Genomic DNA, 23,767 nt, shown 5'->3' on the forward strand with positions numbered 1-23,767 from the left:
GAGATTTGGGGGAATTTTAGGGGGAATTTTGGGGGAATTGGGGGGGATTTTGGGGGATTTGGGGGGGATTTTTAGGTGGAATTTTTGTGATTTTGGGGGATTTGGGGGAATTTGGAGGAGTTTAAAGGGGATTTGGGGGAGAATTTGGGGGAATTTTGGGGAATTTGGGGGAATTTTGGGGAATTTTGAGGGGGATTTTTGGGAATTTTGGGGGGATTTGGAGGGGTTTAAAGGGGATTTTTGGGGGATTTCGAGGGGGAATTTTGGGGGGATTTGGGGGAGATTTCGGGGAATTTTGGGGATTTTGAGGGGGATTTTGGGGAATTTTGGGGAATTTGGGGAATTTCGGGTGGAATTCGGGGATTTTGGGGATCCCTGGGTGGAATTTGGGCTGAATTCCCTGGGAATTTGGGGAATTTCCGGCTCCTTTTTGGCCCTTTTCGGCTCCGATTTTCCCCAAATTTTCCCCAAATTTTCCCCAAATTTTCCCCAAATTTTCCCCAAATTTTTCCAAACTTTCCTCGATTTTCCCAAATTTCCCCAATTTTCCCCCAAATTCTTGGGAATTCCGGGAATTTCCTCCCCCCCTCCCCCAGCGGGTGCTGCTCCCCCAGGGCTTCCCCGACAGCGTCAGCCCCGACTACGCCCGGTACCAGTGCTGGGATGGGCTGCAGGTACTGGTTTGGACTGGTTTATACTGGGAGGGCACTGGGAGGGGATTGGGAGGGACTGGGAGGGGATTGGGAGGGACTGGGAGGGAACTGAGAGGGACTGGGAGGGGATTGGGGGGGAACTGGGAGGGACTGGGAGGGACTGGGAGGGGATTGGGGGGGACTGGGAGGGAACTGGGAGGGACTGGGAGGGGATTGGGGGGGACTGGGAGGGACTGGGGGGGACTGGGAGGGGACTGGGAGGGACTGGGAGGGACTGGGAGGGAACTGGGAGGGGATTGGGGGGGACTGGGAGAGACTGGGAGGGACTGGGAGGGACTGGACCATACTGGGAGGTTACTGGGAAGAACTGGGAGGGACTGGGAGGGGATTGGTCCATACTGATCCATACTGGTTTCTGCTGATCCATACTGGTCCATACCGGTCCATACCGGCCCATACTGGTCCATACCCATCCATACCGGCCCATACCGGTCCATACTGGTTTACAATGGTCCGTACTGGTCCATACCGGTCCATACCGGTCCATACCGGTTTATACTGGCCCATACTGGTTTATACTGGCCCATACCGGTCCATACTGGTCCATACTGGTTTATACTGGCCCATACTGGTTCGTACTGGTTTATACCGGTCCATACCGGCCCATACCGGTTTATACTGGTCCATACTGGTTTATACTGGTTTATACTGGCCCATACTGGTTTATACTGGTCCATACTGGTTTATACTGGCCCATACTGGTTCATACTGGTCCGTACTGATTTATACCAGTCCATACCAGCCCATACTGGTTTATACTGGTCCATACCGGTTTATACCGGTCCGTACTGGTTTATACTGGTCCATACTGGTTTATACCGGTCCATACCGGCCCATACCAGTCCGTACTGGTTTATACCGGTCCATACCGGCCCATATTGGTTTATACTGGTCCATACTGGTTTATACTGGCCCATACTGGTTTATACCTGCCCATACTGGTCCATACTGGTCCGTACTGGTTTATACCGGTCCATAACGGCCCATACCGGTTTATACTGGTCCATACTGGTTTATACTGGTCCATACCGGCCCATACTGGTCCATACCGTTCCATACCGGCCCATACCGGTCCATACCGGTCTATACCAGTCCATACTGGTCCATACCGGCCCATACCGGCCCATACTGGTCCATACTGGTCCATACTGCTTTCTGCTGATCCATACTGGTCCATACTGGTCCATACTGGTCCATACCGGTCCATACCGGTCCATACCGGTCCATACCGGCCCATACTGGTCCATACTGGTCCATACTGATCCATAGAACTCCAGAGCAGTCCATACTGGTCCATACTGGTCCATACCGGCCCATACTGGTCCATACCCATCCATACCGGTCCATACCCGTCCATACTGGTTTATACTGGCCCATACTAGTTTATACTGGTCCATACTGGTTTGTACCGGTCTATACTGGTTTATACTGGTCCATACTGGTCCATACCAGTCCATACCGGCCCATACCGGTCCATACTGGTTTATACTGGTCCATACTGGTTTATACTGGCCCATACTGGTTTCTGCTGATCCATACTGGTCCATACTGGTCCATACCGGCCCATACTGGTCCATACTGGTTTCTGCTGATCCATACTGGTCCATACCAGTCCATACTGGTCCATACTGGCCCATACCGGCCCATACTGGTCCATACTGGTCCATACTGATCCATAGAACTCCAGAGCAGTCCATACCGGTCCATACTGGTCCATACTGGTTTCTGCTGGTCCATACCGGCCCATACTGGTCCATACCCATCCATACCGGTCCATACCCGTCCATACTGGTTTATACTGGCCCATACTAGTTTATACTGGTCCATACTGGTTTATACCGGTCCATACTGGTTTATACTGGTCCATACTGGTCCATACCAGTCCATACCGGCCGATACCGGTCCATACTGGTTTATACTGGTCCATACTGGTTTATACTGGCCCATACTTGTCCATACTGGTCCGTACTGGTCCGTACCGGTCCATACCGGTCCATACTGGTCCATACTGGTTTATGCTGGTCCATACCAGTCCATACCGGTCCATACCCGTCCATACTGGTTTATACTGGCCCATACTAGTTTATACTGGTCCATACCGGTCCATACTGGTTTATACTGGTCCATACTGGTCCATACCAGTCCATACCGGCCCATACCGGTCCATAGTGGTTTATACTGGTCCATACTGGTTTATACTGGCCCATACTGGTTTCTGCTGATCCATACTGGTCCATACCGGTCCATACCGGCCCATACTGGTCCATACTGGTTTCTGCTGATCCATACTGGTCCATACCAGTCCATACCGGTCCATACCGGTCCATACCGGCCCATACTGGTCCATACTGGTCCATACTGATCCATAGAACTCCAGAGCAGTCCATACCGGTCCATACCGGTCCATACTGGTTTATACTGATCCATACTGGTTTATACTGGCCCATACTGGTCCATACTGGTCCATACTGGTCCATACCGGCCCATACCAGTCCATACCGGCCCATATTGGTCCATACCCATCCATACCGGTCCATACCAGTCCATACTGGTTTATACTGGCCCATACTAGTTTATACTGGCCCATACCGGTCCATACCGGTCCATACTGGTTTCTACTGATCCATACCGGTCCATACCGGTCCATACTGGTCCATACTGGTTTATACTGGTCCATACCAGTCCATACCGGTCCATACTGGTCCATACTGGTTTCTACTGGTCCATACCGGTCCATACTGGTCCATACCGGTCCATACCGGTTTATACCGGCCCATACCGGTCCATACCGGTCCATACCGGTCCATACTGGTCCATACTGGTCCGTACTGGTCCCGCAGGCGCTGTGCTCCAGCCTGGCCGCTTCCCTCTCCACCCGGGCCGTGCTCGAGGCCGTCGGGGTCGGCGACGGCGCCGCCACCGTCACCGGGGCCGCGCTCACCTGGCTGCTCCGAGGTGCGGGGCCGCCCCCAGAACCCCCAAATCCGGCCCCAAAAACCCCAACTCCAACCCCAAAACCCAAAACTCCCCCAAAATTCCCAAGTTTCCCCCCAAAATTCCCAATTTTAACCCAAAATTCCCAATTTTAACCCGAAATTCCCAATTTTTGCCCCAAAAACTCCAACTCGAACCCCAAAACCCAAAATTCCCCCCAAAATTCCCAATTTTAACCCAAAATTCCCAATTTTAACCCGAAATTCCCAATTTTTCCCCCAAAATTCCCAATTTCAACCCAAAATTCCCAATTTTTCCCCCAAAAACTCCAACTCCAACCCCAAAACCCAAAATTCCCTCAAAATTCCCAACTTCAATCCAAAACCCCCAATTTTGTCCCCAAAATCCCCATTTTCCCCCCAAATTCCCAATTTTAACCCAAAACCCCCAAATCCGGCCCCAAAAACCCCAACTCCAACCCCAAAAGCCAAAACTCCCCCAAAATTCCCAACTTGAACCCGAAATTCCCAATTTTTGCCCCAAAAAAACCCAATTTTGTCCCCAAAGTCCCCGTTTTTTCCCCAAAATTCCCAATTTCAACCCAAAATTCCCCCATTTCACCCCAAAATTCCCAATTTTTGCCCCAAAAACCCCAACTCCAACCCCAAAAGCCAAAACTCCCCCAAAATTCCCAACTTGAACCCGAAATTCCCAATTTTTGCCCCAAAAAAACCCAATTTTGTCCCCAAAGTCCCCGTTTTTTCCCCAAAATTCCCAATTTCAACCCAAAATTCCCCCATTTCACCCCAAAATTCCCAATTTTTGCCCCAAAAACCCCAACTCCAACCCCAAAACCCAAAACTCCCCCAAAATTCCCAACTTGAACCCAAAATTCCCAATTTTAACCCGAAATTCCCAATTTTTGCCCCAAAATTCCTCCATTTCACCCCAAAATTCCCAATTTTAACCCGAAATTCCCAATTTTTCCCCCAAAATTCCCCCATTTCACCCCAAAATTCCCAATTTTTGCTTCAAAAACCCCAACTCGAACCCCAAATCCCAAAACTCCCCCAAAATTCCCAACTTGAACCCAAAATTCCCAATTTTTGCCCCAAAATTCCCAATTTTGTCCCCAAAATCCCCATTTTCCCCCCAAATTCCCAATTTTAACCCAAAACCCCCAAATCCGGCCCCAAAAACCCCAACTCCAACCCCAAAACCCAAAATTCCCCCAAAATTCCCAAGTTTCCCCCCAAAATTCCCAATTTTTCCCCCCAAAATTCCCAATTTTGTCCCCAAAATCCCCATTTTTCCCCAAAAATTCCCAATTTCAACCCAAAATTCCCCCATTTCACCCCAAAATTCCCAATTTTTGCCCCAAAACCCCCAACTTTAACCCCAAAATCCCCATTTTTCCCCCCAAATTCCCAATTTTAACCCAAAACCCCCAAATCCGGCCCCAAAACCCCCAACTTTTACCCCAAAACCCAAAACTCCCCCAAAATTCCCAACTTGAACCCAAAATTCCCAATTTTAACCCAAAATTCCCAATTTTTGCCCCAAAACCCCCAACTTTAACCCCAAAATCCCCATTTTTCCCCCCAAATTCCCAATTTTTTGCCCCCAAAACCCCAATTTTAACCCAAAATTCCCAATTTTCCCCAAAATTCACAATTTTCCCCAAAATTCACAATTTTTCCCCCAGAATTCCCAATATTCACCCAAAATTCCCAATTTTTGCCCCAAAAACCCCAATTTTAACCCAAAATCCCCATTTTTCCCCCAAAATTCCCGATTTTTGCCCCAAAATTCCCATTTTTCCCCCAAAATTCCCAATTTTAACCTGAAATTCCCCCATTTCTCCCCAAAATTCCCAATTCTCACCCCCAAAAAACCAATTTTAACCCAAAATTTCCAATTTTCCCCAAATTTCCCCATTTTTCCCCCAAAATTCCCAACTTTGCCCCAAAATTCCCAATTTCATCCCAAAATTCCCCCATTTCCCCCCAAAATTCCCAATTTTTGCTTCAAAAACCCCAACTTTAACCCCAAAACACAAAATTCCCTCAAAATTCCCAACTTGAACCCAAAATTCCCAATTTTAACCCAAAATTTCCAATTTTCCCCAAATTTCCCCAATTTTTTCCCAAAATCCCCAATTTTCACCCCAAATCCCCGTTTTTTCCCCCCAGACGGGGTCGGGATCGTCACCAGGATCATCTTTGTGTGGCTGCAGGGGTGAGACTGGGACGGACTGGGATGGACTGGGACGGACTGGGACGGACTGGGATGGACTGGGATGGACTGGGATGGACTGGGATGGACTGGAAGCGGCTCTGGGCCTTACTGGGAGCTACTGGGAGCGGTTCTGGGCCTTACTGGGAGCTACTGGGAGCGGTTCTGGGCCTTACTGGGAGCACTGGGAGCGGCTCTGGGCCTTACTGGGAGCTACTGGGCCTTACTGGGAGCACTGGGAGCGGTTCTGGGCCTTACTGGGAGCTACTGGGAGCGGCTCTGGGCCTTACTGGGAGCTACTGGGCCTTACTGGGAGCTACTGGGAGCGGCTCTGGGCCTTACTGGGAGCACTGGGAGCGGTTCTGGGCCTTACTGGGAGCACTGGGAGCGGCTCTGGGCCTTACTGGGAGCTACTGGGAGCGGTTCTGGGCCTTACTGGGAGCACTGGGAGCGGCTCTGGGCCTTACTGGGAGCTACTGGGAGCGGCTCTGGGCCTTACTGGGAGCTACTGGGAGCGGCTCTGGGCCTTACTGGGAGCACTGGGAGCGGCTCTGGGCCTTACTGGGAGCTACTGGGAGCGGTTCTGGGCCTTACTGGGAGCTACTGGGAGCTGCTCTGGGCCTTACTGGGAGCTACTGGGAGCGGTTCTGGGCCTTACTGGGAGCTACTGGGAGCGGCTCTGGGCCTTACTGGGAGCTACTGGGAGCGGTTCTGGGCCTTACTGGGAGCTACTGGGAGCAGTTCTGGGCCTTACTGGGAGCTACTGGGAGCGGCTCTGGGCCTTACTGGGAGCACTGGGAGCGGTTCTGGGCCTTACTGGGAGCTACTGGGAGCGGTTCTGGGCCTTACTGGGAGCTACTGGGAGCAGTTCTGGGCCTTACTGGGAGCACTGGGAGCGGGTCTGGGCCTTACTGGGAGCTACTGGGAGCGGCTCTGGGCCTTACTGGGAGCACTGGGAGCGGTTCTGGGCCTTACTGGGAGCTACTGGGAGCAGCTCTGGGCCTTACTGGGAGCACTGGGAGCGGTTCTGGGCCTTACTGGGAGCACTGGGAGCGGTTCTAGGCCTTACTGGGAGCTACTGGGAGCGGTTCTGGGCCTTACTGGGAGCACTGGGAGCGGTTCTGGGCCTTACTGGGAGCGGTTCTGGGCCTTACTGGGAGCTACTGGGAGCGGCTCTGGGCCTTACTGGGAGCACTGGGAGCGGTTCTGGGCCTTACTGGGAGCTACTGGGAGCGGCTCTGGGCCTTACTGGGAGCACTGGGAGCGGTTCTGGGCCTTACTGGGAGCACTGGGAGCGGTTCTGGGCCTTACTGGGAGCTACTGGGAGCGGCTCTGGGCCTTACTGGGAGCCCTGGGAGCGGTTCTGGGCCTTACTGGGAGCACTGGGAGCGGTTCTGGGCCTTACTGGGAGCTACTGGGAGCGGTTCTGGGCCTTACTGGGAGCACTGGGAGCGGTTCTGGGCCTTACTGGGAGCGGTTCTGGGCCTTACTGGGAGCTACTGGGAGCGGCTCTGGGCCTTACTGGGAGCACTGGGAGCGGTTCTGGGCCTTACTGGGAGCACTGGGAGCGGCTCTGGGCCTTACTGGGAGCACTGGGAGCAGTTCTGGGCCTTACTGGGAGCTACTGGGAGCGGCTCTGGGCCTTACTGGGAGCTACTGGGAGCGGTTCTGGGCCTTACTGGGAGCTACTGGGAGCGGGTCTGGGCCTTACTGGGAGCTACTGGGAGCGGCTCTGGGCCTTACTGGGAGCTACTGGGAGCGGTTCTGGGCCTTACTGGGAGCTCTGGGCCTTACTGGGAGCACTGGGAGCGGCTCTGGGCCTTACTGGGAGCACTGGGAGCGGTTCTGGGCCTTACTGGGAGCTACTGGGAGCGGCTCTGGGCCTTACTGGGAGCACTGGGAGCGGCTCTGGGCCTTACTGGGAGCTACTGGGAGCGGGTCTGGGCCTTACTGGGAGCTACTGGGAGCGGCTCTGGGCCTTACTGGGAGCTACTGGGAGCGGTTCTGGGCCTTACTGGGAGCTACTGGGCCTTACTGGGAGCACTGGGAGCGGCTCTGGGCCTTACTGGGAGCACTGGGAGCGGTTCTGGGCCTTACTGGGAGCTACTGGGAGCGGCTCTGGGCCTTACTGGGAGCTACTGGGCCAGTCCATACTGGTCGATACTGGTCCATACCGGCCCATACTGGTCCACACTGGTCCATACCGGTCCATACTGGCCCATACTGGTCCGTACTGGTCCATACCGGTCCATACTGGCCCATACCGGTCCATACCGGTCCATACTGGTCCATACTGGTCCATACCGGTCCATTCTGGTCCATACTGGTCCATACTGGTCCATACTGGCCCATACCGGTCCATACCGGTCCATACTGGTCCATACTGGTCCATACCGGTCCATACCGGTCCATACTGGCCCATACTGGTCCAGACTGGTCCATACTGGTCCATACTGGTCCATACTGGTCCATACTGGCCCATACCGGTCCATACCGGTCCATACCGGTCCATACTGGTCCATACCGGTCCATTCTGGTCCATACTGGTCCATACTGGTCCATACTGGCCCATACCGGTCCATACCGGTCCATACTGGTCCATACTGGTCCATACCGGTCCATACTGGTCCATACTGGCCCATACTGGTCCAGACTGGTCCATACTGGTCCGTACTGGTCCATACTGGTCCATACTGGCCCGTACTGGCCCATACTGGTCCATACTGGTCCAAACTGGTCCATACTGGTCCGTACTGGTCCATACTGGCCCGTACTGGTCCATACTGGTCCATACTGGTCCATACTGGTCCATACCGGTCCATACCGGTCCATACTGGCCCATACTGGTCCATACTGGTCCATACCGGCCTGTACTGGTCCATACTGGCCCATACTGGTCCATACTGGTCCATACTGGTCCATACTGGTCCATACTGGTTTCCCCTCCCCCCTTCAGGAGCCACCTGGACTGCGAGGCCAAACAGTGGCGGTGAGGCCCCGCCCCCTTTTCCCATATATGGTCAGGCACCCCAAGCTCCGCCCCCATTCCCATATATGGTCAGGCACTTTAAGCCCCGCCCCCTCCATTCCCATATATGGTCAGGCACCCCAAGCCCCGCCCCCATTCCCATATATGGTCAGGCACCCCAAGCCCCGCCCCCATTCCCATATATGGTCAGGCACCCTAAGCCCCGCCCCCATTCCCATATATGGTCAGGCACTTTAAGCCCCGCCCCCTCCATTCCCATATATGGTCAGGCACCCCAAGCCCCGCCCCCATTCCCATATATGGTCAGGCACCCTAAGCCCCGCCCCCATTCCCATATATGGTCAGGCACCCTAAGCCCCGCCCCTCCATTACCATATATGGTCTGGCACCCCAAGCCCCGCCCCCATTCCCATATATGGTCTGGCACCCCAAGCCCCGCCCCCATTACCATATATGGTCAGGCACCCTAAGCCCCGCCCCCATTCCCATATATGGTCAGGCACCCTAAGCCCCGCCCCTCCATTACCATATATGGTCAGGCACCCTAAGCCCCGCCCCCATTCCCATATATGGTCAGGCACCCTAAGCCCCGCCCCCATTCCCATATATGGTCAGGCACCCTAAGCCCCGCCCCCTTTTCCATATATGGTCAGGCACCCTAAGCCCCGCCCCCCCATTCCCATATATGGTCAGGCACCCCAAGCCCCGCCCCCATTCCCATATATGGTCAGGCACCCTAAGCCCCGCCCCCATTCCCATATATGGTCAGGCACCCCAAGCCCCGCCCCCATTCCCATATATGGTCAGGCACCCTAAGCCCCGCCCCCATTCCCATATATGGTCAGTCACCCCAGGCCCCGCCCCCTTTACCATATATGGCGCCAACCCCCCAAGCCCCGCCCCACCGATGGCCAGGCCCCGCCCCCATTGCCATATATGGGCATGCCCCGCCCCCAGGTTCGTGGCGGATCTGCTCAATGACGTCGCCCTGGTGCTGGAGATCCTCGCTCCCCATTGGCTGAGCCTTGGCCCCGCCCTCCTGGTGATGGCGGCCGCGGCCAAGGTCGGGGAGGGGACTGGGAGGGACTGGGAGGGGATTGGGAGGGACTGGGGGGGACTGAGGGGCGTTTGGGGGGCACTGGGAGGGACTGGGAGGGGACTGGGAGCAACTGGGAGGGGATTGGGAGGGGCTGGGAGGGACTGGGAGGGGATTGGGAGGGAGTGGGAGGGACTGGGAGGGACTGGGAGGGACTGGGAGGGACTGGGAAGGACTGGGAGAGACTGGGAGGGACTGGGAGGGGATTGGGAGGGACTGGGGGGCACTGGGCGGGACTGGGAGGGAGTGGGAGAGACTGGGGGGGACTGGGAGCAACTGGGAGGGGATTGGGGGGGACTGGGACAAACTGGGAGGGACTGGGAGGGGACTGGGAGGGACTGGGAGGGGATTGGGAGGGACTGGGAGGGACTGGGAGGGGATTGGGAGGGACTGGGAGAGACTGGGAGGGACGGGGAGGGGACTGGGACGAACTGGGATGAACTGGGAGGTATTGAGAGGGGATTGGGAGGGACTGGGAGGGACTGGTTTATACTGGGAGGGACTGGGACAAACTGGGACAAGTTGGGAGGGGACTGGTTCTTACTGGGAGGTTACTGGGATGATATTGGGGGATACTGGGAGGGACTGGGAGGGAACAGAGGGACTGGGAGGGACTGGAAGGGGATTGGGATGGACTGGGAGGGACTGGGAGGGGATTGGGGGGGACTGGGAGGGACTGGGCGGGACTGGGAGGGGACTGGGAGGGGATTGGGAGGGACTGGGAGGGACTGGGACAAACCGGGAGGGACTGGAAGGGAACTGGGAGGGAACTGGGAGGGAACTGGGAGGGACTGGGATGATACTGGGAGGGAACTGGGATGATACTGGGGGAGGCGCTGCGGGGATACTGGGAAGCACTGGGCGGTTATTGGTGTGACTGGGAGGGTGTGCGCCAGCACTGGTTTATACTGGGAGACTCTTGAGGGTCGCTGGAGGGGTTTAAACTGGATTATACTGGTTTGTACTGGTCCATACTGGTTTATACTGGTCCATACTGGGTTATACTGGCCAGCCACTGCGCTCCGGCCTGGCTGGGCTCGCTGTTCTATACTGGTCTATACTGGTTTATACTGGTTTATTCCGCTTTAAACGGGTTTCTACCCGTTCGTTTTGGTCCGTACTGGTCCGTACTGGTCCGTACTGGTCCATACTGGTTTGTACTGGTCCCAGTGCGTGGTGGGCGTGGCCGGAGGGGCCACCAGGGCGGCCTTGGCCGTGCACCAGGCCCGGAGGGACAACGTGGCCGACGTGGCCGCCAAGGACAGCAGCCAGGTGGGACTGGGAGCACTGGTTTGGACTGGTTTGGACTGGTTTGGACTGGGAGGGGGTTGGGGGAGGACTGGGAGAGACTGGGAGGGGCTGGGAGGGGATTGGGTGGGACTGGGAGGGTCCGTAGGGGTTTATACTGGTTTATACTGGTCCATACTGGTTTATACTCATCTATACTGGTTTATATTGGTCGATACTGGTTTATACTGGTCCATACTGGTCTGTAGTGGTCCATACCAGCCCATACTGGTCCATATTGGTCTATACTGATCCATACTGGTCCATACCGGTCCACACTGGTTTCTGCTGGTCCATACTGGTCCATACCGGTTTATACTGGTCCATACTGGTTTATACTGGTCCATACTGGTCCATACTAGTCCATACTGGTCCATACCGGTCCATACCGGTCCATACTGGTTTATACCAGTCCATACTGGTCCATACTGGTTTATACCTGTCCATACCAGTCCATACCAGTCCATACTGGCCCATACTGGTCCATACCAATCCATACTGGTTTTTACTGGTCCATACTGGTTTATACTGGTTCATACCACTCCATACCAGTCAATACTGGTTCATACTGGTTGATAGCAATCCATACTGGTGCAGACTGGTCCATACTGGCTTATACTGGTCCAGACTGGTCCATACCAGTCCTTACTGGTTTATACTGGTCCATACTGGTCCATACTGGTCCATACTTGTCTGTACCTGTCCATACTGCTCCATACCCATCCATACTGGTTTATACTGGTCCATACCGGCCCATACTAGCCCATACTGGTCCATACTGGTCCATACTGGTTTATACTGGTCCAGACTGGTCCATACCAGTCCATACTGGTTTATATTGGTCTGTACCGGTCCATACTGGTTCATACTGGTCCATACTGGTCTGTACCGGTCCATACTGGTCCGTACTGGTCCATACTGGTTTATACTGGTCCATACTGGTCCATACTGGTCCATACTGATCCATACTGATCCATACTGGTCCATACCGATCCATACTGATTTGTACTGGTCCAGACTGGTCCATACCGGTCCGTACTGGTCCATACCGGTCTGTACCAGTCCATACTGGTGCATACTGGTTTGTATTGTTTTATACTGGTCCCTACTGGTCCGTACTGGTCCATACTGGTTTATACTGGTTTATACCAGTCCATACTGGTTTGTACTGGTCCATACTGGTCTATAGTGGTCCCTACTGCTCCATACTGGGCCATACTGGTCCATACTGGTTTGTACTGATTTATGCTGGTTTATACTGGTCCAGACTGGTCCATACCGGTCCGTACTGGTCTATACCGGTCTGTACCAGTCTATACTGGTCCATACTGGTCTATACTGATTTATACTGGTCCGTACCAGTCCATACTGGTTTATACTGGTCCATACTGGTCCGTACTGGTTTATATTGGTCCGTACTGGTCCGTACTGGTCCATACTGGTTTATACTGGGCAGGAGACGCTGGTGAACGGGGCCGGGCTCCTCCTGTCACTGCTGCTCCTCCCCCTCCTGGACAGGCGGCCCTGGTGAGGGGCGGGGCCTAAAGGGGCGGGGCCTAAAGGGGAGGGGCCTAAAGGGGAGGGGGATAAAGGGGCGGGGCCTAAGGGGGTGGGGTCTAAAGGGGGAGGGGCCTAAAGGGGCGGGGTCTAAAGAGGGAGGGGCCTAAAGGGGCGGGGGCTAAAGGGGGAGGGGCCTAAAGGGGCGGGGCCTAAAGGGGGAGGGGTCAAAGGGGGCGGGGCCTAAAGGGGCGGGGCTTAAAGAGGGCGGGGCCTCAAAGTGGGTCGGGCCTAAAGGGGGTGGGGCTCAATGGGGGCGGGGTTAAAGGGGCGTGGCTTAAGGGGGAGGGGCCTAAAGGGGGAAGGGGTCAAAGGGGGAGGGGCCAAAGGGGGCGAGGCCTAAAGGGGTGGGGCCTAAAAGGGGGAGGGGCCTAAATGGGAGAGGGGCCTAAAAGACCGGGGCCTAAAGGGGCGGGGCTCAAGTTGGGCAGGGCCTAAATGGGGATGGGTCTAAAGGGGGTGGGGCCTAAATGGGGAGGGGCCTAAAGGGGTGGGGCCTAAAGGGGAAGGGCCTAAAGGGGTGGGGCTCAAAGGGGGTGGGGTCTAAAGGGGGTGGAGTCTAGTGGGGCGGGGCCTAAAGGGGGTGGGGACTAAATGGGGAGGAGCAAAAGGGGGAGGGGCTAAATGGGCGGGGCTCAAAGGGGCGGGGCCTGAGGAGGGACAAAGGGGCGGGGCCTAAGGAGGAGGAGGGATCAAAGGGGCGTGGCTTAAGGGGGAGGGGCCTAAATGGACGGGGCCTAAAAGGGGGAGGGGCCTAAAGGGGGGAGGGGCCGGATGGGCGGGGCTCAAAAGGGCAGGGCCTAATGGGGGGGGCAAAGGGGCGGGGCCTGAAAGGGGGAGGGGCCTGAAAGGGGGAGGGGTCCAAGGGGGTGTGGCCTTTCTGGGCCTTTTAATGAGGTGGGCGTGGCCTCATTGAGGTTTGGGCTCTCTCAGGTGAGGTGGGCGTGGCCTTTCTGGGCCTTTTAATGAGGTGGGCGTGGCCCAGGTCAGGTGGGCGTGGCCTCAGGGGAGGTAGGCGTGGCCTCAGTGAGGTTTGGGCTCTCTCAGGTGAGGTGGGCGTGGCCTCAGGTGCGGTTTGGGGCTCTCTCAGGTGAGGTGGGCGTGGCCTTTGGGTGTCCTTTAATGAGATGGGCATGGCCCAGGTGAGGTGGGTGTGGCCCAGGTGAGGTTGGGGCTCTCTCAGGTGAGGTGGGCGTGGCCTCAGGTGAAGTTTAGGCTTGCTCAGGTGAGATGGGTGTGGCCCAGGTGAGGTGGGCGTGGCTTCAGGTGAGGTTGGGGCTCTCTCAGGTGAGGTGGGCGTGGCCTCAGGTGAGGTGGGCGTGGCCTCAGGTGAGGTGGGCGTGGCCTTTCTGGGCCTTTTAATGAGGTGGGCGTGGCCCAGGTGAGGTTGGGGCTCTCTCAGGTGAGGTTTAGGCTCTCTCAGGTGAGGTGGGCGTGGCCTCAGGTGAAGTTTAGGCTTGCTCAGGTGAGGTGGGCGTGGCCCAGGTGAGGTTTAGGCTCTCTCAGGTGAGGTGGGCGTGGCCTTTCTGGGCCTTTTAATGAGGTGGGCGTGGCCCAGGTGAGGTGGGCGTGGCCTCAGGTGAGGTTGGGGCTCTCTCAGGTGAGGTTGGGGCTCTCTCAGGTGTCGTGGGCGTGGCCCAGGTGAGGTTGGGGCTCTCTCAGGTGAGGTGGGCGTGGCCTCAGGTGAGGTGGGCGTGGCCCCACCCCTCACCTGCCCCCTCCCCACCCTCCCCCTCCCCCCCCCAGGCTCACCTGGCCGCTCCTGGGGCTCCTCCTGGCCGCTCACCTGGGCGCCAACCTGGCGGCCCTGGGGGCGCTGACCCTCACCTGCCTGAACCGGCCCCGCCTCCGCCTGGCCATTGGCTGGGCCCTGCGAGGGGGCGGGGCCAAGGCCGGAAGGGGCGTGGCCTGGCCAGGCCCGGCCGGCCTCACCTTGGAGCTGCCCCGCCCCCGACAGGTGAACCCCAGGGAGCCGCTGCTGCCAGGTGAGGGCGGCTTGGGGGGGGAGGGGGGGGTTGGGGGTGGTTTTGGGGTCACCTGGGCACACCTGGAGGGGTTTGGGGTCACCTGAGGGGGATTTGGGGTCGTTTTGGGGTCACCTGGGGGGGATTTGGGGTCACCTGGGCACACCTAAGGGGGGTTTGGGGTCACCTGAGGGGGATTTGGGGTCACCTTGGAGAGTTTGGGGTCACCTGAGGAGGATTTGGGGGTCACCTGGACACACCTGGGCACACCTGGAGGGGTTTGGGGTCACCTGAGGGGGGTTTGGGGTCATTTTGGGGTCACCTGGGGGGGATTTGGGGTCACCTGGGCACACCTGAGGGGGGTTTGGGGTCACCTGAGGGGGATTTGGGGTCGTTTTGGGGTCACCTGGGGGGGATTTGGGGTCACCTGAGGGGGATTTGGGGTCGTTTTGGGGGCACCTGGGCACACCTGGAGGGGTTTGGGGTCACCTGAGGGGGATTTGGGGTCGTTTTGGAGTCACCTGGGGGGGATTTGGGGTCACCTGGGGGGGATTTGGGGTCACCTGGGCACACCTAAGGGGGGTTTGGGGTCACCTGAGGGGGATTTGGGGTCATCTGGGAGGGATTTGGGGTCACCTGAGGAGGATTTGGGGTCATTTGGGAGGGATTTGGGGTCACCTGGACACACCTGGGCACACCTGGAGGGGTTTGGGGTCACCTGAGGGGGATTTGGGGTCGTTTTGGGGTCACCTGGGGGGCATTTGGGGTCACCTGGGCACACCTGAGGGGGGTTTGGGGTCACCTGGGGACACCTGAGGGGGGTTTGGGGTCGTTTTGGGATCACCTGGGAGGGATTTGGGGTCACCTGGGCACACCTGGAGGGGTTTGGGGTCACCTGAGTGGGATTTGGGGTCACCTTGGAGAGTTTGGGGCCACCTGAGGAGGATTTGGGGGTCACCTGGACACACCTGGGGACACCTGGAGGGGTTTGGGGTCACCTGAGAAGGTTTGGGGTCATTTTGGGGTCACTTGAGGAGATTTTGGGGTCACCTGAGGGGATTTGGGGTCATTTTGGGGTCACCTGGGAGGGATTTGGGGTCACCTGGGCACACCTGAGGGGTTTTGGGGTCATTTTGGGGTCACCTGGGGTCACCTGAGGGAATTTGGGGTCATTTTGGGGTCACCTGGGAGGGATTTGGGGTCGCCTGGACACACCTGGAAGGGTTTGGGGTCACCTGAGGGGGGTTTGGGGTCACCTGGGGACACCTGAGGGGGGTTTGGGGTCGTTTTGGGGTCACCTGGGAGGGATTTGGGGTCACCTGGGCACACCTGAGGGGGGTTTGGGGTCACCTGGGAAGGATTTGGGGTCACCTGGGGACACCTGAGGGGGGTTTGGGGTCACCTGAGTGGGATTTGGGGTCACCTTGGAGAGTTTGGGGTCACCTGAGGAGGATTTGGGGGTCACCTGGACACACCTGGGGACACCTGGAGGGGTTTGGGGTCACCTGAGGAGGATTTGGGGTCATCTGGGAGGGATTTGGGGTCACCTGGACACACCTGGGTGCACTTGGAGGGGTTTGGGGTCACCTGAGGGGGATTTGGGGTCGTTTTGGGGTCATCTGGGGGGGATTTGGGGTCACCTGAGGGGGGTTTGGGGTCACCTGGGGACACCTGAGGGGGGTTTGGGGTCGTTTTGGGGTCACCTGGGGGGATTTGGGGTCACCTGGGGACACCTGGAGGGGTTTGGGGTCACCTGAGTGGGATTTGGGGTCACCTTGGAGAGTTTGGGGTCACCTGAAGAGGATTTGGGGGTCACCTGGACACACCTGGGCGCACCTGGAGGGGTTTGGGGTCACCTGAGGAGGATTTGGGGTCATCTGGGAGGGATTTGGGGTCACCTGGACACACCTGGGTGCACTTGGAGGGGTTTGGGGTCACCTGAGGGGGGTTTGGGGTCGTTTTGGGGTCACCTGGGGGGGATTTGGGGTCACCTGAGGGGGGTTTGGGGTCACCTGGGGACACCTGAGGGGGGTTTGGGGTCATTTTGGGGACACCTGAGGGGGGTTTGGGGTCATTTTGGGGTCACCTGGGGTCACCTGGGGTCACCTGTCGGATTTTGGGGTCATTTTGGGGTCACCTGAGGGGGATTTGGGGTCACCTGGACACACCTGGGCACACCTGGAGGGGTTTGGGGTCACCTGGGGGGGATTTGGGGTCACCTGGGGACACCTGAGGGGGGTTTGGGGTCGTTTTGGGGTCACCTGGGAGGGGTTTGGGGTCACCTGGGGACACCTGAGGGGGGTTTGGGGTCGTTTTGGGGTCACCTGGGCACACCTGGGAGGGGTTTGGGGTCACCTGAGGGGGGTTTGGGGTCGTTTTGGGGTCATCTGGGGGGGATTTGGGGTCACCTGGGAACACCTTGGGTCACCTGAGGAGGATTTGGGGTCATTTTGGGGTCACTTGGGGAGGTTTTGGGGTCTCCTGGGAGATTTGAGGTCACCTGGGCACACCTGGGCTCACCTGAGGAGGACTTGGGGTCATTTTTGGGGTCATTTGGGGAGATTTTGGGGTCACCTGAGGGGATTTGGGGTCATTTTTGGGGTCATTTGGGGAGATTTTGGGGTCACCTGAGGGGATTTGGGGTCACCTGGGGTGATTTAGGGGTCACCTGAGAAGGTTTGGGGTCATTTTTGGGGTCACCTGGGGGGGGGAATTTGGGGTCATTTTTGGGGTCACCTGGGGAGGTTTTGGGGTCACCTGAGGTCACCTGGGGGTCACCTTGGGTGGATTTGGGGTCATTTTTGGGGTCATTTGGGGAGATTTTGGGGTCACCTGAGGGGATTTGGGCTCATTTTGGGGTCACCTGAGGAGATTTTGGGGTCACCTGAGAAAGTTTGGGGTCATTTTGGGGTCACCTGAGGAGGATTTTGGGGTCATTTTGGGGTCACCTGAGGTCACCTGAGGGGGTTTTGGGGTCACCTGGGGGTCATTTGGGGTCACCTGAGGTCACCTGGGGGGGGGGGATTTGAGGTCACCTGACCTCACCTGGATGACGTCACCCTCACCTGGATGACGTCACCCCCACCTGGATGACGTCACCCCCACCTGGATGACGTCACCCTCACCTGGATGACGTCACCGCCCCCTCCCCTCCCCCCTCAGGGTTCGGTTCCCGGCTCCGCCTCCACCTGGGGGCGCCCTTGGAGCACCTGGTGAGCAGGTGAGGGGGGGGGGAGGGGCGGGGCTGGATTTTGGGGAGAATTCCCAGGATTTTGGGCAAAAGGGGAAAATCCCGGCCGGGAATTCCAAGATTTGGGGAAATTTTGGGAGATTTTGGGGGCGGGAAAAATTTTAAATTTTTTTTTTTAATTTTTTTAGGAATTTTTTTGGGAGTGGGGGAGGAAATTTTTGTGAAATTTAAAAATTTTTTTTTCCCAAAGATTTGGGGTAATTTGGGGGAAATTCGGAATTTGAGGATTTTTAGGGAATTTTTGGGAATTTTGGAGGAATTTTTGGGGGGGATTTTTGGGAATTTTGGGGAATTTTGGGGAGTTTTTTGGTGAATTTTGGGGCAGGATTTTTTCAAGGATTTGGGGCATTTTGGGGAGGGAGAATTTTGAGAATTTGGGGGGGGATTTTAGGGAAATTTTGGGGCAATCGGGAGATTTTTGGATGATTTGGGAATTTTGAGGATTTTTTGGGGGGGATTTTGGGGGAGATTTGGGGCAATTTTGGGGCTTCCTTGGGTGTTTTGGGGTGGAAATTGGAGGAATTTGGGAAGGATTTGGGAAGAAATTGGGAATTTGGGAGAAATTTGGGGTGGAAATTGGGAATTTGGGAGAAATTTGGGGTGGAAATTGGGAATTTGGGAGGAATTTGGGGGAAATCCGGAGGAATTGGAGGAAAAATTTGGAGGAATTTGGGGCTTTTTAGGCGAAAAATTCAAGAAATTTGGGCTGAGCGGGACAAAATTTGGGAAGAAGTGGAAAATTTGGGGGAATTTGGAGGGAATTTCGTGGAGTTTGGGCCGAATTTGGGGATTTTTTTCAGCCGTTTTCGAAGGATTTGGGGTCATTTTGGGGTGGATTTTGGGGGGATTTTGCCCGATTTTGGGGTTTTTTTGGCGCCGTTTTTCCAGCGAGGCCGAATTCCGGAAGGCGCTGGAATGTGGGAGCCCCGATTACATCATCGTCCTCCGCCCCTCCCAAGGTGGGTCTGGGAGCCAAAAATCCCCCAAAATTTGGGCAAAAGGGACCCAAAATTTCCAGGATCCCAAAATTTGGGGGGGAAAAGGGAAAAAAATGGGGGAAATCCCAAAATTTCAGGGGGGAAAGGGGAAAAAATCCCAAAATTTGGGGGGAAAAAATCTCAAAATTTGGGGGGAAAAGACCCCAAAATTCCCAGAATTCCCCAAATTTGGGATCCCCAAATTCCAGAATTCCCAAAATTTGAGGGAAAAAGGGAAAAAATTGGGGGGAAATCCCGAAATTTGAGGGGGAAAAGGGGAAAAAATCCCAAAATTTGAGGGGAAAGGGAAAAAAAATCTCAAAATTTGGGGGGAAAAAATCCAAAAATTCCCAGAATTCCCAAAATTTGGCATCCCAAAATTCCAGGATCTCAAAGTTTGAGGGAGAAAGGGAAAAAAATGGGGGAAATCCCGAAATTTCAGGGGGAAAAGCGGAAAAAATCCCAAAATTTGAGGGGAAAGGGAAAAAAAATCTCACAATTTGGGGGAAAAATACCCCAAAATTCCCAGAATTCCCAAAATTTGGGATTGCAAAATTCCAGGATCCCAAAATTTGAGAGAAAAAGGGAAAAAATTGGGGGGAAAAGGGAGAAAAGTCCCAAAATTTGGGGGGAAAAAATTGGGGGGGAAATCCCAAAATTTCAGGGGGAAAAGGGGAAAAAATCCCAAAATTTGGGGGGAAAGGGGGAAAAAATCTCAAAATTTGGGGGGAAAAGACCCCAAAATTCCCAGAATTCCCAAAATTTGGGATCCCAAAATTCCAGGATCCCAAAATTTGAGGGAAAAAGGGAAAAAAATGGGGGGAAATCCCGAAATTTCAGGGGAAAAAGGGGAAAAAATCCCAAAATTTGGGGGGAAAAAATCTCAAAATTTGGGGGGAAAAGGAAAAAAATTCCTGGAATTCCCAAAATTTGGGATCCCAAAATTCCAGGATCCCAAAATTTGAGGGAAAAAGGGAAAAAAATGGGGGAAATCCCGAAATTTGAGGGGGAAAAGGGGAAAAAATCCGAAAATTTGGGGGGAAAGGGGGAAAAAATCCCAAAATTTGGGGGGAAAAGATCCAAAAATTCCCTGAATTCCCAAATTTGGGATCCCAAAATTCCAGGATCCCAAAATTTGGGGGGAAAAGGGAAAAAATTGGGGGGAAATCCCGAAATTTGAGGGGGAAAAGCGGAAAAAATCCCAAAATTTGGGGGGAAAGGGAAAAAAAATCTCAAAATTTGGGGGGAAAAGGAAAAAAATTCCCGGAATTCCCAAATTTGGGATCCCAAAATTCCAGGATCCCAAAATTTGGGGGGGAAAAGGGAAAAAAATGGGGGAAATCCCGAAAATTGAGGGGGAAAAGGGGAAAAAATCCGAAAATTTGAGGGGAAAGGGAAAAAAAATCTCAAAATTTGGGGGAAAAATACCCCAAAATTCCCAGAATTCCCAAAATTTGGGATCCCAAAATTCCAGGATCCCAAAATTTGGGGGGAAAAGGGAAAAAATTGGGGGGAAATCCCAAAATTTGAGGGGGAAAAGGGGAAAAAATCCCAAAATTTGGGGGGAAAAAATCCCAAAATTTGGGGGGAAAAGATCCAAAAATTCCCTGAATTCCCAAATTTGGGATCCCAAAATTCCAGGATCCCAAAATTTGGGGGGAAAAGGGAAAAAATTGGGGGGAAATCCCAAAATTTGAGGGGGAAAAGGGGAAAAAATCCCAAAATTTGGGGGGAAAAAATCTCAAAATTTGGGGGGAAAAGACCCCAAAATTCCCAGAATTCCCCAAATTTGGGATCCCACATTCCAGAATTCCCAAAATTTGAGGGAAAAAGGGAAAAAATTGGGGGGAAATCCCGAAATTTGAGGGGGAAAAGCGGAAAAAATCCCAAAATTTGGGGGGAAAGGGAAAAAAAATCTCAAAATTTGGGGGGAAAAAGAAAAAAATTCCCGGAATTCCTGAATTTGGGATCCCAAAATTCCAGGATCCCAAAATTTGGGGGGAAAAGGGAAAAAAATGGGGGAAATCCCGAAATTTGAGGGGGAAAAGGGGAAAAAATCCCAAAATTTGAGGGGAAAGGGAAAAAAAAATCCCAAAATTTGGAGGGAAAAGGAAAAAATTCCCGGAATTCCCGAATTTGGGATCCCAAAATTCCAGGATCCCAAAATTTGAGGGAAAAAGGGAAAAAAATGGGGGGAAATCCTGAAATTTGAGGGGGAAAAGGGGAAAAAATCCCAAAATTTGGGGGGAAAGGGGGAAAAAATCTCAAAATTTGGGGGGAAAAGGAAAAAAATTCCTGGAATTCCCCAAATTTGGGATCCCAAAATTCCAGGATCCCAAAATTTGAGGGAGAAAGGGAAAAAATTGGGGGGAAATCCCGAAATTGAGGGGGAAAAGGGGAAAAAATCCCAAAATTTGGGGGGAAAGGGAAAAAAAATCTCAAAATTTGGGGGGGGAAAATCCAAAAATTCCCGGAATTCCCAAATTTGGGATCCCAAAATTCCAGAATTCCCAAAATTTGAGGGGAAAAGGGAAAAAATTGGGGGGAAATCCCGAAATTTGAGGGGGAAAAGCGGAAAAAATCCCAAAATTTGAGGGGAAAGGGAAAAAAAATCTCAAAATTTGGGGGGAAAAGATCCAAAAATTCCCAGAATTCCCGAATTTGGGATCCCGAAATTCCAGGATCCCAAAATTTGGGGGGAAAAGGGAAAAAATTGGGGGGAAAATGCCAAAATTTGGGGGAAAAAGAAGAAAAAAATCCCAAAATCTGGGGGGAAAGACCCCAAAATTCCCAGAATTCCCCAAATTTGAGCTCTCGGAATTTCGGGATCCCAAAATTTGGGAATCCCAAGGTTTGAGAATCCCAAAATTTGGGAATCCCAGGAATTTTTGGTCGGATTTTGGGTCCTTTTTCCCCCCAGTTTTGGGGATTTTTTCCCCAATTTTTTCCCAAATTTTTTCCCAAATTTCCCAAATTTCCCAAATTTTGGAATCCAGCTTTTTTGGGATCCCAAAATTTGGGAATTCCAGGATTTTTTGGACTCCATTTCCACAAATTTTGGGGATCCCAGGGTGGATTTTGGGTCGTTTTCCTCCAATTTTTCCCTTTTTTTTCCCCAATTTTCGCTCTTTCGACCTCGGGATTTTTTTGGGGGATCCCCAAATTTCGGGATCAGGGATTTTTTTTTTTGGATCTCCCAAAATTTGGGAATCCCAGGATTTTTTTGGAGTCCATTTCCTCAATTTTTGGGGCTCCCAAGGTGGATTTTGGCTCCTTTTTTCCTCCAATTTTGGGGAGTTTTTCCTCCCTTTTTTCCCAAATTCCCCAAATTTTGGAATCCAGCTTTTTTGGGATCCCAAAATTTGGGAATCCCAGGATTTTCTGGACTCCATTTCCACAAATTTTGGGATCCCAGGGTGGATTTTGGGTCGTTTCCCTCCAATTTCGCCTCCATTCCCCTCCAATTTTTCCCTTTTTTTTCCCCAATTTTTGCTCTTTCGACCTCGGGATTTTTTTGGGGGATCCCCAAATTTTGGGATCGGGATTTTTTTTTGGGATTCCAAAATTTGGGAATCCCAGGATTTTTTTGGGCTCCGTGTCCAGAATTTTTGGGGCTCCCAGGGTGGATTTTGGGTCATTTTCTCCCAATTTTGGGGATTTTTCCTCCCTTTTTTCACCAATTCCCCAAATTTTGGAATCCAGATTTTTTTGGGATCCCAAAATTTGGGAATCCCAGGAATTTTTTGAGTCCATTTCCACAATTTTTGGGATCCCCGGGTGGATTTTGGGTCGTTTTCCTCCAATTTCACCTCCATTCCCCTCCAATTTTTGCCCAAATTTCCCCAATTTTCGCTCTTTCGACCTCGGGATTTTTTTGGGGGATCCCCAAATTTCGGGATTGGGGATTTGTTTTTTTTGGACCTCCCAAAATTTGGGAATCCCAGGATTTTCTGGACTCCATTTCCACAATTTTTGGGATCCCAGGGTGGATTTTGGCTCCTTTTTCCCCCAATTTTGGGGATTTTTCCCCAATTTTCCCCCAAATTTCCCCAATTTCCCAAGTTTTAGAATCCAGGTTTTTTTGGGATCCCAAAATTTGGGAATCCCAGGATTTTTTTGGGCTCCATTTCCACAATTTTTGGGGCTCCCAAGGTGGATTTTGGCTCCTTTTTTCCTCCAATTTTGGGGAGTTTTTCCTCCCTTTTTTCCCAAATTCCCCAAATTTTGGAATCCAGCTTTTTTGGGATCCCAAAATTTGGGAATCCCAGGATTTTTTGGACTCCATTTCCACAATTTTTGGGGATCCCAGGGTGGATTTTGGGGTCGTTTTCCTCCAATTTCGCCTCCATTCCCCTCCAATTTTTCCCTTTTTTTCCCCCAATTTTCGCTCTTTCGACCTCGGGATTTTTTTGGGGGGATCCCCAAATTTTGGGATGGGGGATTTTTTTGGGGGGGGGGAATGCCTCCCCCTGACCCTTCCCCCTTTTTTTCCAGGCTGGGTGGGGGTGGGGCTCCGCCGGGGGGCCCCCCCCGAGACCCCGATTTTGGGCTGTGCCCAGGCCCTGCTGCTGGAGGAGCTGCTGGGGGAGGATTTGGGGCCGGGGTCTCCCCTGGGGGAGCTCCTGGGACCCCTCCAGCGACGCCTGCGGAGCTGCCGTGAGGATCCGGGGATTTGGGGGAATTTTCGGGAATTTTGGGGAATTTTTGGGAATTTTTTGGGGAATTTTTTTGGAATTTTTAGAGGCGATTTGGGGGCGTTTTAGGG

At 53.8% G+C, this 23,767-nt stretch overlaps 1 protein-coding gene across 1 annotated transcript in view; it reads left to right on the forward strand.

The window, feature by feature from the left end:
• Window positions 1-23,767, forward strand: part of RUSF1 (RUS family member 1) — a 34,677-nt gene that overhangs the window by 6,607 nt on the left and 4,303 nt on the right. The window contains exons 3-13 of the mRNA XM_068998839.1: window positions 597-674; window positions 3,554-3,668; window positions 5,840-5,885; window positions 8,839-8,871; window positions 9,829-9,934; window positions 11,138-11,239; window positions 12,711-12,781; window positions 14,558-14,796; window positions 17,938-17,995; window positions 18,914-18,984; window positions 23,497-23,658. Coding sequence (XP_068854940.1) covers window positions 597-674; window positions 3,554-3,668; window positions 5,840-5,885; window positions 8,839-8,871; window positions 9,829-9,934; window positions 11,138-11,239; window positions 12,711-12,781; window positions 14,558-14,796; window positions 17,938-17,995; window positions 18,914-18,984; window positions 23,497-23,658 — 1,081 coding nt within the window. The remainder of the gene's footprint in view (window positions 1-596; window positions 675-3,553; window positions 3,669-5,839; window positions 5,886-8,838; window positions 8,872-9,828; window positions 9,935-11,137; window positions 11,240-12,710; window positions 12,782-14,557; window positions 14,797-17,937; window positions 17,996-18,913; window positions 18,985-23,496; window positions 23,659-23,767) is intronic.

Source organism: Aphelocoma coerulescens, unplaced genomic scaffold (assembly GCF_041296385.1).
Source record: "Aphelocoma coerulescens isolate FSJ_1873_10779 unplaced genomic scaffold, UR_Acoe_1.0 HiC_scaffold_181, whole genome shotgun sequence".
Classification (NCBI taxonomy): Eukaryota; Metazoa; Chordata; class Aves; order Passeriformes; family Corvidae; genus Aphelocoma; species Aphelocoma coerulescens.